Raw genomic sequence first — 13,263 nt, 5'->3', positions numbered from 1 at the left:
GAGTAATAGGTGTTGTCCACTTGTCTTGGTAAAAGCTCAACTCTAATATTTCTGAAATGGAATACATGTAACATGCCCGCATGTATAAGCAATCTGGACATACTGTAGCTATGATAGTTAAGCACCGTAGTTAACTATTGTGTTACGATAGTTAACTACCGTTCTGGTTACAGCAGTTAACCACCGTAGATCAATCTATGGTAGTTAATTGTTGTCGAGGATAAAAGTGTCATTTTAGGGTGCTGAAAGTAAATGGGGTAGCATAAGAACAAATTTCTTAATTATTTTGCACATGAAGCAATGAGCCCAAGTCAACTTTTGAATTTTTTTTATTTCAGCTGTATTTTACTCCTATCTCAATTCAAAAATTCCAGAAATTTTTTTATAACTTATTACTTGTAGATTAATTTCGTTTTTGATTTTGTTTATCCCAAGATATTAAAGCATAAGGGTGGGTGCAGTCTTGCAACAATAGTAATAAACCCTTGTTGATTTTTCATGTATACTTTTTTTTTGTTACAAATGTTTCATGTATACGAATCAAGCATGTAATTGTAAGACAATAAATTTATAAACAAAATTAAGACAATAAATGTAATTGATAACATTTTTTTTTTTGTTACAGTGCAATGAGTTATAGTAAAAACTTCCAACTTTGTTCAAAAACTTTTTCAACAACATATAAAGTGCCAATGGGACACTTGTCAGTGACTATTTTACAAGGATGTCACATACATTTCCCTATTTTACATTTGTAGCAAGAATGGTACATTGTTGTGGCACTATATAAATTGACATACAAATATAATCCAACCTCTATTCTTATTTTACATTTTGCATAAATTCAAAATTCTTGTTCTGAATTTTATTCTATGTAATGTAAACTCACTTAAGGAATCATCATTAGTAAAAATATTGTAAAACTTTTTTGTATATGTCAATTTTTTTGACACTTAATGTTTAATTTGGTCCAAAGTTTGAACCAAAATAGAATGTTTGAGATCACCAATTTGAAGTTCATGTTCACCCATTGGGATTCTTCGAACCCCAAACTCATCCACAGCAGAAAGGTGGTTACAAACATGAACACCAACCTTAACACGTGTCTTTGATCCAGCAGGAACATAAGTCTTATGAAAATTCACCAATTGTTTAACACCATTAGGTGCTTTAGAGTAAACTAGAAGTGTGTGGGCCCCATCCATTGATCCTTCATTTTTCACATCCACGTGAAATCCTACTTCCAATTCATCACAATTTGCATGACTCACTTTCATTGCTTTGTTACTTGAGTTTGTGAAGGCTTGAGTCAAAGGGGTTGTAAATTGGACTGAAACTTGTTTGGGTGCAAGTGCTAAGGAATGTGTGAATCTTGAGTAACTTAGCCCATGCCCAAATGGGAATACTACAGGGCCCTTGTAGAATCTATAGGTTCTACCTGGATACCCTGTTGCTGGATTTGCACGCATATCCATGTTTGTCATTGGTACTTTCCTTACATAGTCTTGTGGGTACCACGTATTGGGTAACCTTCCACCTGCAATAAAGGCCCAACAAAAAAAAGTCGAATTAGATGCAACAAAAGTCAAATCGTGCAAGCCGATTGTGAGATAACTCCTGAACTATATTTTTTGTGTTTTTAAAGACTCCGGGTGATAATTTCTAAAGATTGTTTTTCAGATTAAAGAGCAAATAGGGGGCCAGAAGACGAACAATAAAAAATATTAATACTAATTTGTAAATATTTTGCTTACTTGGATTAGTTCTACCAAAGATAACATCAGCAATGGCAGTGCCACCAGATTGACCAGGATAACCAACCCACAAAATTGCACTAATCTTGGGATCATTTTTGGCAAATGTAACATCAATAGGCCCACCAGACATGAGTACCAAGATAACTGGGCCTCTTGCAGCCCTAGCTACTCTAGACACTAGCTCTTGTTGGTGGCCTGGTAAAAGAAGCCCAGTCCTGTCTCTAAATTCTGCTTCTATGGACTGGTCTAAGCCCATTACTAATACGGTTGCATCAGCTTGTCTTGCTACTTGCTCTGAAAGCCCAAATAATTGATTTCCACCACAACCCACATCCTTACATCCTGCTTGATGAATGGTTTTCACATATCTGGCAATCCCCTGCAACGGCGTCGTATAACCACAAGCAATACCTTCAAAAGAAATACAATATAATGATATTAAAATCAAGCATTGCAAGCATAAATTAATTTTACAAATACATTCAATCTGAATGTATTATTTTACTACATAGATTCACTTTATGTAAGTTTATAAAAAAAGTGGTTACTTAAGTGAGAAGTAACTAACCAGCATAGTTTCCTATCATGGTAACAGTAACATCAGAATTGGGACCAATGACTCCTACAGTGCGGTATCTTGTAGGGGATAATGGCAATGCATTTCCTTTGTTTTGTAGAAGGACAATACCCTGTCTAGCTGCCTCAAGTGCAACATCATTATGGGATGGTAAGCAAACATCTCTTGTGCCTAAATTACCATATGGTTGGGCATCACCATCAAACATGCCTAATCTCATTTGGACTGTAATAAGGTTAGCTAAAGCAAGGTTAAGATCATTTTCTGAAATAAGCCCTTGCTTAATAGCACCATCGGTATGTAGGGCTAAAAATGGGCCACAATCAAGGTCCAGGCCCGCTTTAATCGCTGCGGCTGCTGCTTGTTCAGGTGTTCTTGTGTAGTGTTGGTTGTCGTATAAAACTCCAACTGAGTCACAATCCGAAACTATGTACCTATTTTTTTTTAAATGACAAATGTTACGAAAAAGGTGAAATTAAAATCATGATAGTAACGAAGAGAAATGATAACAACGTGATATAATCTTACCCATTAAGGCCCCATTCACCGCGGATGGTGTTACGAAGGAGTTCGGGATCAGCACAAGTAGGCTTGCCATTGACTTGATTGTAGGAACACATTACACTCGCCACCTTCCCATCCCTAACGCATGCTTTGAACGGAACATCATATGTGTCTGCCAAATCTTGTTTACTCACCTGCATAAAGATCCACATATTAACAATCCAAATCTTTGTATAATTTTTTGACATTGGTTAATGAATATTTACTCTATCAACAATACTATCAGCGCAAGTGATTGATGCATAATGCGAGTGTTGTAAATTTGGGATATCAAATTCGATTTACACTAATAGATAATTATGGGTAAATTCTTCTGCAATTATTTTTTTCAATTAAAGTTACATCAATAAATGGGGTTACTAATCAATGATGTAGAAAACAAAATGGTTTATGATGCACAAGTGGTAATTTGGTAGTTTGAATGAACATCACTATCATTTAACCGAATCAATTATGCAATATGCAAGTGGCCTAAAGTCTTTATCAACAACAACTTGCATAACTTCCACTTTAATAAAAATCATATTAATTGTTCCCATCTTATATTTATGGAAACTACTTCTTTGAACCAAAACAAATAGAATGACAAAAGCAAATAACACCTCCATGCTTTGGTTGGTATAATGTGACTGTACACCCATGCGCCACTAGTAACCACTCAAATAAGGCTTAGACATGCACATGAAAATTGAGAACATTGCTCTTAAAAAGTGTAATAAACTACCTACCACTTTGGGCTCATAAATCAACCAATTTTGGATGGGTGAAATTTCATATAAATAATAATAATAATTTTCAAATAAATGCAAAAATAATTAAATGGCCCCTCTTATTAGGTCAATGTCATACATACCTTGGCATTGAAATGGAACCTATCTACACCATTCCAGTTATCAAGATCATAGGCAGTGTAATGTTTACAACAAGCAGCAACCTTGAGCCGGTTTCCGGCACCGTTGCCTTGTAATCCTTGAACATAACTGGCGGCATATTTTCCGGCCACAGTGGGATCTTCACCGGGTGTCTCTTGGCCACGGCCCCACCGTGGATCACGGAAAATATTCACATTAGGACTCCAAAAAGTCAACCCTGCAGCTCCACCATTGTACATTGCTCTTGCTTCATCAGACACAATCTGCATGTGAATACATATAATTCATTCAACAAATAATTCTTTATGTCAATGCATATTTAAATTAGTGCTAATCTTATTACATATTTTCAAAAGGGACATAATTTCTTATCATTTTTAATTTAATATAACTTTCCTCGCAATCTTGATGATTTTTTTCTTCTTAATTTTTATGTTCCAATTGAATGTACTTTTTTTTATTTGTTATTGTTTTAAATTGAAAAGTCTTTTTCTTCCCTTCCCCAATTTGTTATTTGGTTAAATACCAACCGGAATAAAAGAATATTTTATAATACTACGAAACAAACAAAAACACCCCATTTTTTGACATTTTGTGGAATCAAAACGTCACAATTCAAGTCTTAATACAAACTTTGAATATAATTAAGAAAAGGACTTCACCAATAAATTAATAATATAGCATCTGTGGCCAAAGTGATTAGATTATTATTGAGCCTCTCATAACAAAAGCAAAACAATCAACTTTGAAAGACATGTATACATATGTATAGCAACATAACCAAAAAAAAGAAGCCGTAATTGAATGGACTTGCTGCAAGAAGAGGTGTTGATAAGCATCACCAAACACCTAATGTTTTGTCAATTATTTGATAAACAATAATTAAGAAAATATGCAAAGTTGATGGACTTTTATGCTTCATTTAAACACACCAAATCATTGATGTTTATACTTTACTCAACGTAAATATTCTTTAATAAAATTTCCAATTTTGTTTAAAAAAGAACGAAACAATTCTTTTTTTTATTATGGGAATATGTTTCTTATATCAAGAGAACAATTTAAGAAAATGAAACTATATTTATTAATTTCCTCCCTAATTAAGTACTATTTAACCATGAGGGAAATTAAAAAAGGACAACAAAAACAACCTTCTCATGATGATAGTGTTGCTTTCGTAGTTTAATGAAATAGTAGCGTAATGGAGTTTCTTTTAGCAACTTATGGATAAGAAATTATTTAAGTAGATAAATTTTCAACGTCACACCCACTTATTTTCCAAACCATATAATAAAAAGTGTCATATTTCATATTTTTCCAAATGCATGTAAGGCACATGGGACAGCTTGTCAGTTTCTCAGCTAAAATAAGTGACTAGCAAGTAGTTGAGTAGCATCATATATCTATAGTTATACAATATTTCCCTTTCATTTTTTATTTTTCTTTTGTTTGTATGAGAATCAAACAAAATCAAACAAGAAATCAAAATGAAAGTTTTTTTGCTCACATGATTGGACTATTATTGCACAACTTGTTTTCCTAGCTGTTTCCTCAAGAAAAAAGTTGTTTTTGTAAATGTGTAATTAGGTGGTTAAAATTGGGCCCCCATTTTTAAATGCCTTTTCGTTTTTATTGAGGATTGAGACACAAAATTTGGTGATTAGAGTATGGGATGATTCAAACATGCGATCAAATTGATTAATCCTCTTAAGTGATAATCTTACATGAAAAGTCTATTATTTGATATTCATGATTTTTAACATAATAATTATTTTTATTTTTTTATGAAGGCCGAAATATGATATATTAAATTAGCACAATCAAAACAAAAGAGGCATTGAACGAATACAAATTAATTAATTAGTTAATATAAAATAGAAAGACAGATATAAGTTTGGAATTATGAGAGAGAAAAAATCAACGAACAAATTCAATTTTTAATGTCGTATATACTACATAAAATATTCAACGTGAAAAAATCATGCTTATAGAAAATAAGGATATATATGATAGTGAAAGGTAATAAGTATGTACTATATTATTTATTAAAAATGGGATAAAATAGCTATTTACCCATTTACTTAGCTAGCTGGTGACTGTGGTATGCTATAACGACAACACCATATATTAAAGTAATGTTATTATCATGACTTTATTACGTATGAAATAGTGGATAAATGATTATTTTTATCATGAATGGCCCAAAAAGAGAACCAAGAAAGAAAGAAAGAATCTCCTTTAAATTAAAATAACTATGTCTATATAAGCCAAACCAATAGTAGTGACAAAGAATAAATAAAAATCATGATAATTTTTTCAAAACGTTAATTAGGAAAATGCTAACCGATGTACTATGGCATTGGTCAATAAAACAAATAGAATAATTTGATATTGAAAATTGTGTAGTTAACTCTTCAAAAATTTAAAAAGTGTTATTTTTAACTTAAAAGTTAAAAGTGTTTTGTTTTAGCTTCCTTAACTAGTGTTCTGAAACATTGGTGTTTCGAGACATTGGTTAGCATTACCCTGATAGATAATAATACAATAATGATAAGAATTATCTTACCCGTCCAATTTCAAGCCACAAAGATTGATTGAAAGAAGCAGCGGTGGTGATAACTTGAGGGAAGCTAGTGGCGGCGGAGAAGGCCCCACCAAATTTAGTACCTGGGCCCACATTAGAAACACCATGTAAAGCTTCCGACCACCACTCATAACCTTGTATTCCAAGTCTTGGAACAGCAATTGCATTGTTCACAACAAGCCTTATCTTTTCAGGTAATGCAAGTCTTCCTATAAGGTCTTGTACCCTTGCATGAATTGGTACTCTTGTATTGCAAAATTTGTAGCTTCTTGTTAAGCCATTTTTTGGGTCACATGCAAAGGGTACTCTACCTTCACTTAATGTAACTAATATGGAAATTAATAACATGAAAGTTATTAAGTTTTTGAAACAACCCATGATTGTTTTTGATGAATTGAAGATGAATGAATGAAAGAGTAGTGTGGGGTGTGTTGTGTGTTTGTGTTTGTGTGTTTATATAGAGGGAAGTGTTGTGAAGTTGCGTCTTTTAAAGGGTTTGGGTAACGAAATGAGAGGAATAGAAAGATACTTTTTTGATTGGTTTTCCACGTCAATTAATTTATTGCAAGATATTATATTATTGATAATATTGGATATATCATCTTCATATGTATATTCATATGCATGTATATATCAAGGTTATTATAACGACTTAAAACTAAACTTGAATTAATGGATATATTTTGTGAGGTGAGTGAGTTAGTGTAACACGCAGTTAGACTCGGTGGCTGGTGGCCGGTTGGTCCCTTTGTGGGACTTAGAGTAGATGCCAAAATAAATCACTTAAATATATTACATGCCATAACTCAAGAAGAGATAATAAAAACTTCAACAATAAAGAAAAGACAAAACTAGTGTAGTGGGAGGAATTCGAATTCTTTGTATTTATTCGCGCGCGGTTTACGAATTTTAGTGATCAGTATATTGATGGTCGTTAGATCGAAATTGAACGATTAAAATTTTAATATAGGTTTTAATTAAAATTTGTACACTTCAATTTCAATCTAATAATCACCGATGCATTAACTGCATAAATATCTATAAAAATCATGACTTTGAGAATCTGAATTCATAACGAGTAGTAAATTTGTCGGGTTTTTTAAACATGTGATTAGAAGTTTTTTAGACAAAGTGACGAATACTATATAATAAAGGTATTCAAAGATAAATATTGACATTGACAACTGAACTATTTTCTAAAGTTGTATATATCATTGTAAAGAAAAAGAAACTTGAAAAAAAAAAATACAAAAGTGAAAAAGTTGTTTCTCTAGTTTATAATTTTATTTGTTTTTAGTTTCGATTTTATTGAGGAAGTGGAAGTTTTTGGACGTTCACGGGTGAGAGAATCTCTTGCATTTTTTTACTTGCAAGCGTGAAGTTGTTGGATTATAGAGTAGCTAGTTTTGCATCTTTTGTATTAACCCCTTAGTTCTCACGGAGACAAGGTCCCGATAAAAACTGAAAGTCGGGTGAACTAAAACTCCCGTATATGTAGGGTTTGAAAAAGGGGTCTATCATTTAGTATATTATTAGTCTTATCTTGTTTTTTTACATAAGATGTTGTTGTTAGGAGTGTCAATGTGTTTATAAGTGGTGCTAATTCGTGAACTTGTTTGAAAAGGCCTGATAATATGTTTATAAGTGGGGGTAATCCTCACCTCACAAATCAGTGTAGTGAGGTTGTGTTAGGTCCAACCACACGATTTCTAATATGGTATCAGAGCCTGGTTCGACGAAGGGTATGACCATGACCAAGACAAACGGTCTGTTGCGCAGGTAAGGAATGTCCCAATCAATAAACACATTATCAAGTCATCTCCTATCCGACGTGGGATTCTTAACAAACCACCGAGCTCAATTGCTTTTTTGCATGTTTTGTATTCAATGACAAGGTAACAATTCCACAAGCAAGGTTCTTATTTCGCTCTCAAGAGAAGTCAAAATAATTGACGGATTCTGATTGTTCCAAACACCACCAAATACAATGACTTCACTTAGGATACACTGTTCAAAAACCACTTTTGTTGGGTGTTTACCAATGTTTCATGGAAACAAACGTTTTTCAATTTTCATCCCCGTGATTTTACTGGAACTGACTAAAGCATTTAAGTAAAATCAAATCTCGTGACTCTATTATCAGAAAATATGAGTAATTTTGTCTTGATTTACTGCATTGTTTTTCCTTCCTTATGCAACTTGCAAACAAGTTTTTCTCATTATTATAATCGTCTTTATCTTGTGTTTTTCTTTACTATCTTAAGACTTTGGGCCCAATCATAGACTCTATTTAAACCCAACTTTATTTATTGATCTTTGACTCATTAATGAAATTTAAAACTCTAATACCATCTTAGGGTTGGTTGTAATTTAATCCTCAAAATTAGGCCTTATAATTCAGTGTAGATTGTCTCTTTGTCAAAATAAAAAATGTAGATTGTTTGGTGTTTATGCTTTGGTGATTTTAGGTACTTTGAAAAGGTGGGTACACACTACTTTTAAAGCAAAACTAATTAAAATTAAATTCATTTTAAAATATACACGGGTCACTATTATAAATCAAAAATTCACATTTTAAGTTCATTCAATAAATGATATATGTGGTATATATTATAGATCATATACATCCCTTATTTAATGAATTTAAAAAGTTTATTTTTGCATATAATAGTAGCTGGAAGGTGTATTGTTGCCAAACACGTGCGTAGCCGACCTAATTTAGTAGAAAAAAGTTTGGTTGTTTGTTGTATTGTTGAGTAAACTTTTAATCAACAACTCCTAATGTTTATTCTACGCAAGAAGTACAAGGCATCATTATGATATAATTTACAGTCAAATTCTTTCAAAAAAATAATAATTTAGAGTCAAATTCTCCAGAGTACATATGGCTTAGTCACCTATGAATAAGCAACTTAACATTAGATGTGTTGTTAGAAATAGATATATACATGCATGTAAAAAATTCCATGCCAACTTGTGAGGGGCCTGCATGCTTTTTGAGAAGAATATACAATACACATTAATTGATGGCTTATAGCATGAAGACATTTTGTATATTTGATTGGATAAGAGGGGTTAGACATATGATATCCATTTGTATATCTTTTCAAACGCAATAAGAATAATTGATCATAAACAATAAATAATATGTAGACGTATAATTTCAACAAAACGTTCCAAGTTTGAAATTCAATATCATTGACCCCGAAACATTTAAAATAGGCCTCTTTATAACCAAAAAATAAAATAAAATAGGTCTCTGTACAACATGTGAATAGGCTAAACTGATTCGAGTTTTGCTTAAATAGGTAATATCTAGTTTAAAAAATTAAAGCTTAATTATGTCCTGTGTCTGTCAAAAACTTAATTTAAGCATGTCCTAACCTTTTCAAAAGTTCGGTCGGACCTATTAGTATGTCTAAAATCCTAATTTGTAATAATAATTTTAAATAGAACATTTGACATATTTATAAAAAGACTAATAAGGATATACTGCATGTAAATCCAAGAAAATTTTGTAGAGTTAGTATGTCCATTTTGTAGAGGTTAATAAGTGTGTATTATATAATGGGGGCTACTAGTCCCTGTGAACATAGTTCAATTGGCAGGGACATGCATTGTTATATGCAGGGATGAGGTACGAACCCTAGACATCCACTTATTCATCTTGAAATGGGAGCTGCTAATTTTACACTCACCTAAAAAGACTAAAGTGTAAATTAACAAACTACATCCATTTGATTCAAGAAGTTCATTTATCACTGTTCAAACCAAATTTAAATTGAAAGGTAATTTTGTAAGTTTCATTTAATTAACTTAAAAAAGAACAAAATTGTTTAAAACATCTAACTGTTTCCTTAAGTGAAGGTGATTTCATTTTTTTTTTCTCTCTTTCCATAACTCCATTACTTGCCAAAAAAAAAATATACCCAAAAAATAATAATAACGCTAGTATGACGTTAAAAAACACTAATCATAGTATTTTGTTTAGGGGCACTAATCATAGTATTAATTACAAAATTAAGTATTAATGAATTTTTTTGTTGCTCTTTTAAAAAAAAATTAGAAAAAGATCCTTAAAAAAAGAAAGAAAAAAAAAAAAAAAAGACAGTAACATGCTCAAGGTACAAAATTAGTAATAATGACAAACATTTAAGGAAACAATATCTGGAATGATAAAAATGTGTGTAAATTAGTGAGGTATGTGTAAAAATTTGATAAAATTTATAAAAAAGAGTGTAAATAATCAAGTGAATGTAGGTTGCTAACTTACACCTTAATAATTATAGGTGGGTGTACCTTCCTAATTTACACCTTGGTGTTTTTAGGTGGGTGTAAATTAACAACCCCTTTAAATAATATAGTATATTCAATTACACATATTGGTCGGCCTGGTAGGCCTAATAGGCTTGTCTATAAGCCTTAACCTGATCTGTTTAAATTAATGAGCTTTTTAAAAAGTTTGACCCTAATCTATTTAATAAACAAATTAGACTGAGTCGGATTTTAAGTAGGACGGGTCATAAACCTCTGACCGGTGGTCTGACCTATTTCCACCATACCTAGGCTCTAACTAATTAACTTATTCTGTAAAATAGAAAAAACTAATCAACTTATACATGTCGATCTTTTGTCAATTCAAAAATGAAGCTTCCTCTCCAATTGTGCATCATATATATTATGATAGCTTACCAACTGTCTTTAGAGCATGGCATGTGAGGTTCAATAACAAGATTCGGAGTTCCACATGCTGCCACTGTTTCAATACACTTAACAAAATTTAATTAATCATGTACTAGTATTTTGTGTGGGTTAACTTTTGATTTTTGAAACAATTATGGTCATAGATGTTGAATATATTCATTGTAATATGTATCATATTGAAAAAAATTAATTAATTAGTTAGACAGTCGTTCATGCTTGAAAGTGGGGGAAAAATCTTTATAAGCAAAAAATGAAATAAAAATATACTACCAATTGGTTTTTAAAATGTGGGAGCGACTTAAAGTGCAATAGTTTAAAAGATTTAAAACCTCAAAACATGCATTTAAGCTATGGGCACTCCACTTCTCTATAATTAAATTATGTGAGCTCTAACCATATATTGACAGTGTAAAATTATTTTAAACATATATTTAATAATGTGTTGTTAAATCAATTAATAAAATGAATATGACAACTCACGTATTTTTAAACATATTAAATGAAATTATTTTTAATACATCATTGATGACGTGACAATACATCATTGAATGAATGTGTAAAATAATTTTACATGACATCGTATATAAATTAAATCCTTTATATAGGCCTTGTTTAATTTCCATTGTGTTCTTAGATTGATACATTGTTCTCTTTATAGTTATAACTATTAATCATAATTAAAGAACTCATTTCTTTGAGTTGGTTATAGACAAAACATGAACAAATGGAAGGACCACCAAACCAAAGCCTTGTCAAGAAAAGCTTCAATGTGAAGCATAGCACAAGCCATTATGTTAAAATCCATTTGTGGTTGAATATTATGTCGTGGCATTGTTTTTGGTTTGAGTACCAAATCATTCATGTTGTGTTATCTTAAAACTGATCTATCGCCAAACCAAAAAGGGAACAACAAACAATTAAAAGAAGCAATACATGCTATCAAGGTAAACTTTTAGTAACGGTATAGTATTTGATATAATGTCAATTCAGTCCAAAAAGAAAAAGAGAATCATCATTAATATATATATATATTCCTTCAAAAAAATTAATATATATATATATATATATATATATATATATATATATATATATAATCCTTAAAATTATACGTGTGGTTCATGTGAAAAAAGAGTGTGAATCGCAACATTATTAAAAGATAATACAAACATTTTTTTCTATAAGCAAAATAAATTACCGAGTAAATGCGCTACTCTAACCCATCAATACAAAGGTTTAATATATTGATAAAAAAAAATGAGGAAGAGGTTTAATATATTGATAAAATTCAACACCCTGATTTTTTACCATCATATTTATAAACCAAGCACCATCATATAAGATTAATCGCATGTTTACAATCTTATCTTTGAATTTGATGTTATTTGTAGCGTTGAGCTTGGCTTTTTCACAAGCACCACACAATTGCAAGCCAGATTATAAAGTCACCCCTCATTGATAACTTGCACTTAATCAAGGAGGCAAATTGACTGAAATGTTCTTTAATTTAGTTTTGCAATAATATGATAACTCCAATTTACGTAAACACAAGACACCAGACCTTATGCAAGAATGTGCAAGATATAAAAAAAAAAGTATGATTGTTGGAATTGCAATTGTTCCATCTTAAAATTGTTGTTTTTGAATTTTTAATTAAATTGTTGTATTTGAATTTCTAAAGTCTATATTGAAAAATTATTTTTATCTATCGAAGTTGTTACCAGGTTAAGCCATGATCAGATTGCTCTTTTAAGATGTTTCATGGCACAATTCATAGTTGTGCAAGATAAACTATCAACCACGCCGCCACTATGATAGAATAAGTTCAGCTACAACTATGCGATTAACTATTGCTCAGTAGAAAACCGTTCGATAATTAAACCTCCAATATCGTACTAAAACCACTCATATCATATTTTAATAATGAAACCGATCAATTATGGTACTACGACCACTCTACTATTGTATGTTGGCCACGTAAATATGGTGTTACCACCATTCTAACATTTAACATCTCCTAGTATTAATTTGGTATTTCAACCACTCAAATATGGGGTTACCACTATTCTAACCTCTAACTTCTCCAAGAATCGAAAAATAATATATTTTTAAGATCATTCTTAATTTTCGAAGGGACATTATACCTCAAAAAGAACTATGATCTTAAAAATACTATTTATTCTTAAGGGACATAAATTATCGAAGGGA

General features: G+C 31.4%; 1 protein-coding gene across 1 annotated transcript; it reads right to left on the bottom strand.

Annotated features, from left to right (window-relative positions):
• Positions 1-634: 634 nt before the first annotated feature.
• Positions 635-6,798, bottom strand: LOC11412498 (beta-D-xylosidase 1). The gene is made up of 6 exons (XM_003594747.4): positions 6,337-6,798; positions 3,752-4,033; positions 2,863-3,032; positions 2,326-2,768; positions 1,755-2,168; positions 635-1,537 (listed from the first exon to the last, which is right to left on the bottom strand). The coding sequence occupies exons 1-6, from the start codon at positions 6,730-6,732 to the stop codon at positions 954-956; spliced, it is 2,289 nt and encodes a 762-aa protein (XP_003594795.1). The 5' UTR covers positions 6,733-6,798; the 3' UTR covers positions 635-953.
• Between the last annotated feature and the right edge of the window lie 6,465 nt (positions 6,799-13,263).

Source organism: Medicago truncatula, chromosome 2, assembly GCF_003473485.1.
Source record: "Medicago truncatula cultivar Jemalong A17 chromosome 2, MtrunA17r5.0-ANR, whole genome shotgun sequence".
Lineage (NCBI taxonomy): Eukaryota > Viridiplantae > Streptophyta > Magnoliopsida > Fabales > Fabaceae > Medicago > Medicago truncatula.
Note: the sequence above shows the minus strand (reverse complement) of the source record. Positions and strands in the feature narration are given on the sequence as shown.

What these genes read in the sequence shown, in the direction of transcription:
- LOC11412498 (XM_003594747.4), bottom strand. Translation starts at nt 6,732, where the DNA reads ATGGGTTGTTTCAAAAACTTAATAACTTTCATGTTATTAATTTCCATA. An exon ending in GGTTCCATTTCAATGCCAAG is followed by an intron (nt 3,033 to 3,751) that starts GTATGTATGACA and finishes ATCTTTATGCAG; the next exon opens with GTGAGTAAACAAGATTTGGC. An exon ending in CATGATAGGAAACTATGCTG is followed by an intron (nt 2,169 to 2,325) that starts GTTAGTTACTTC and finishes TTTCTTTTGAAG; the next exon opens with GTATTGCTTGTGGTTATACG.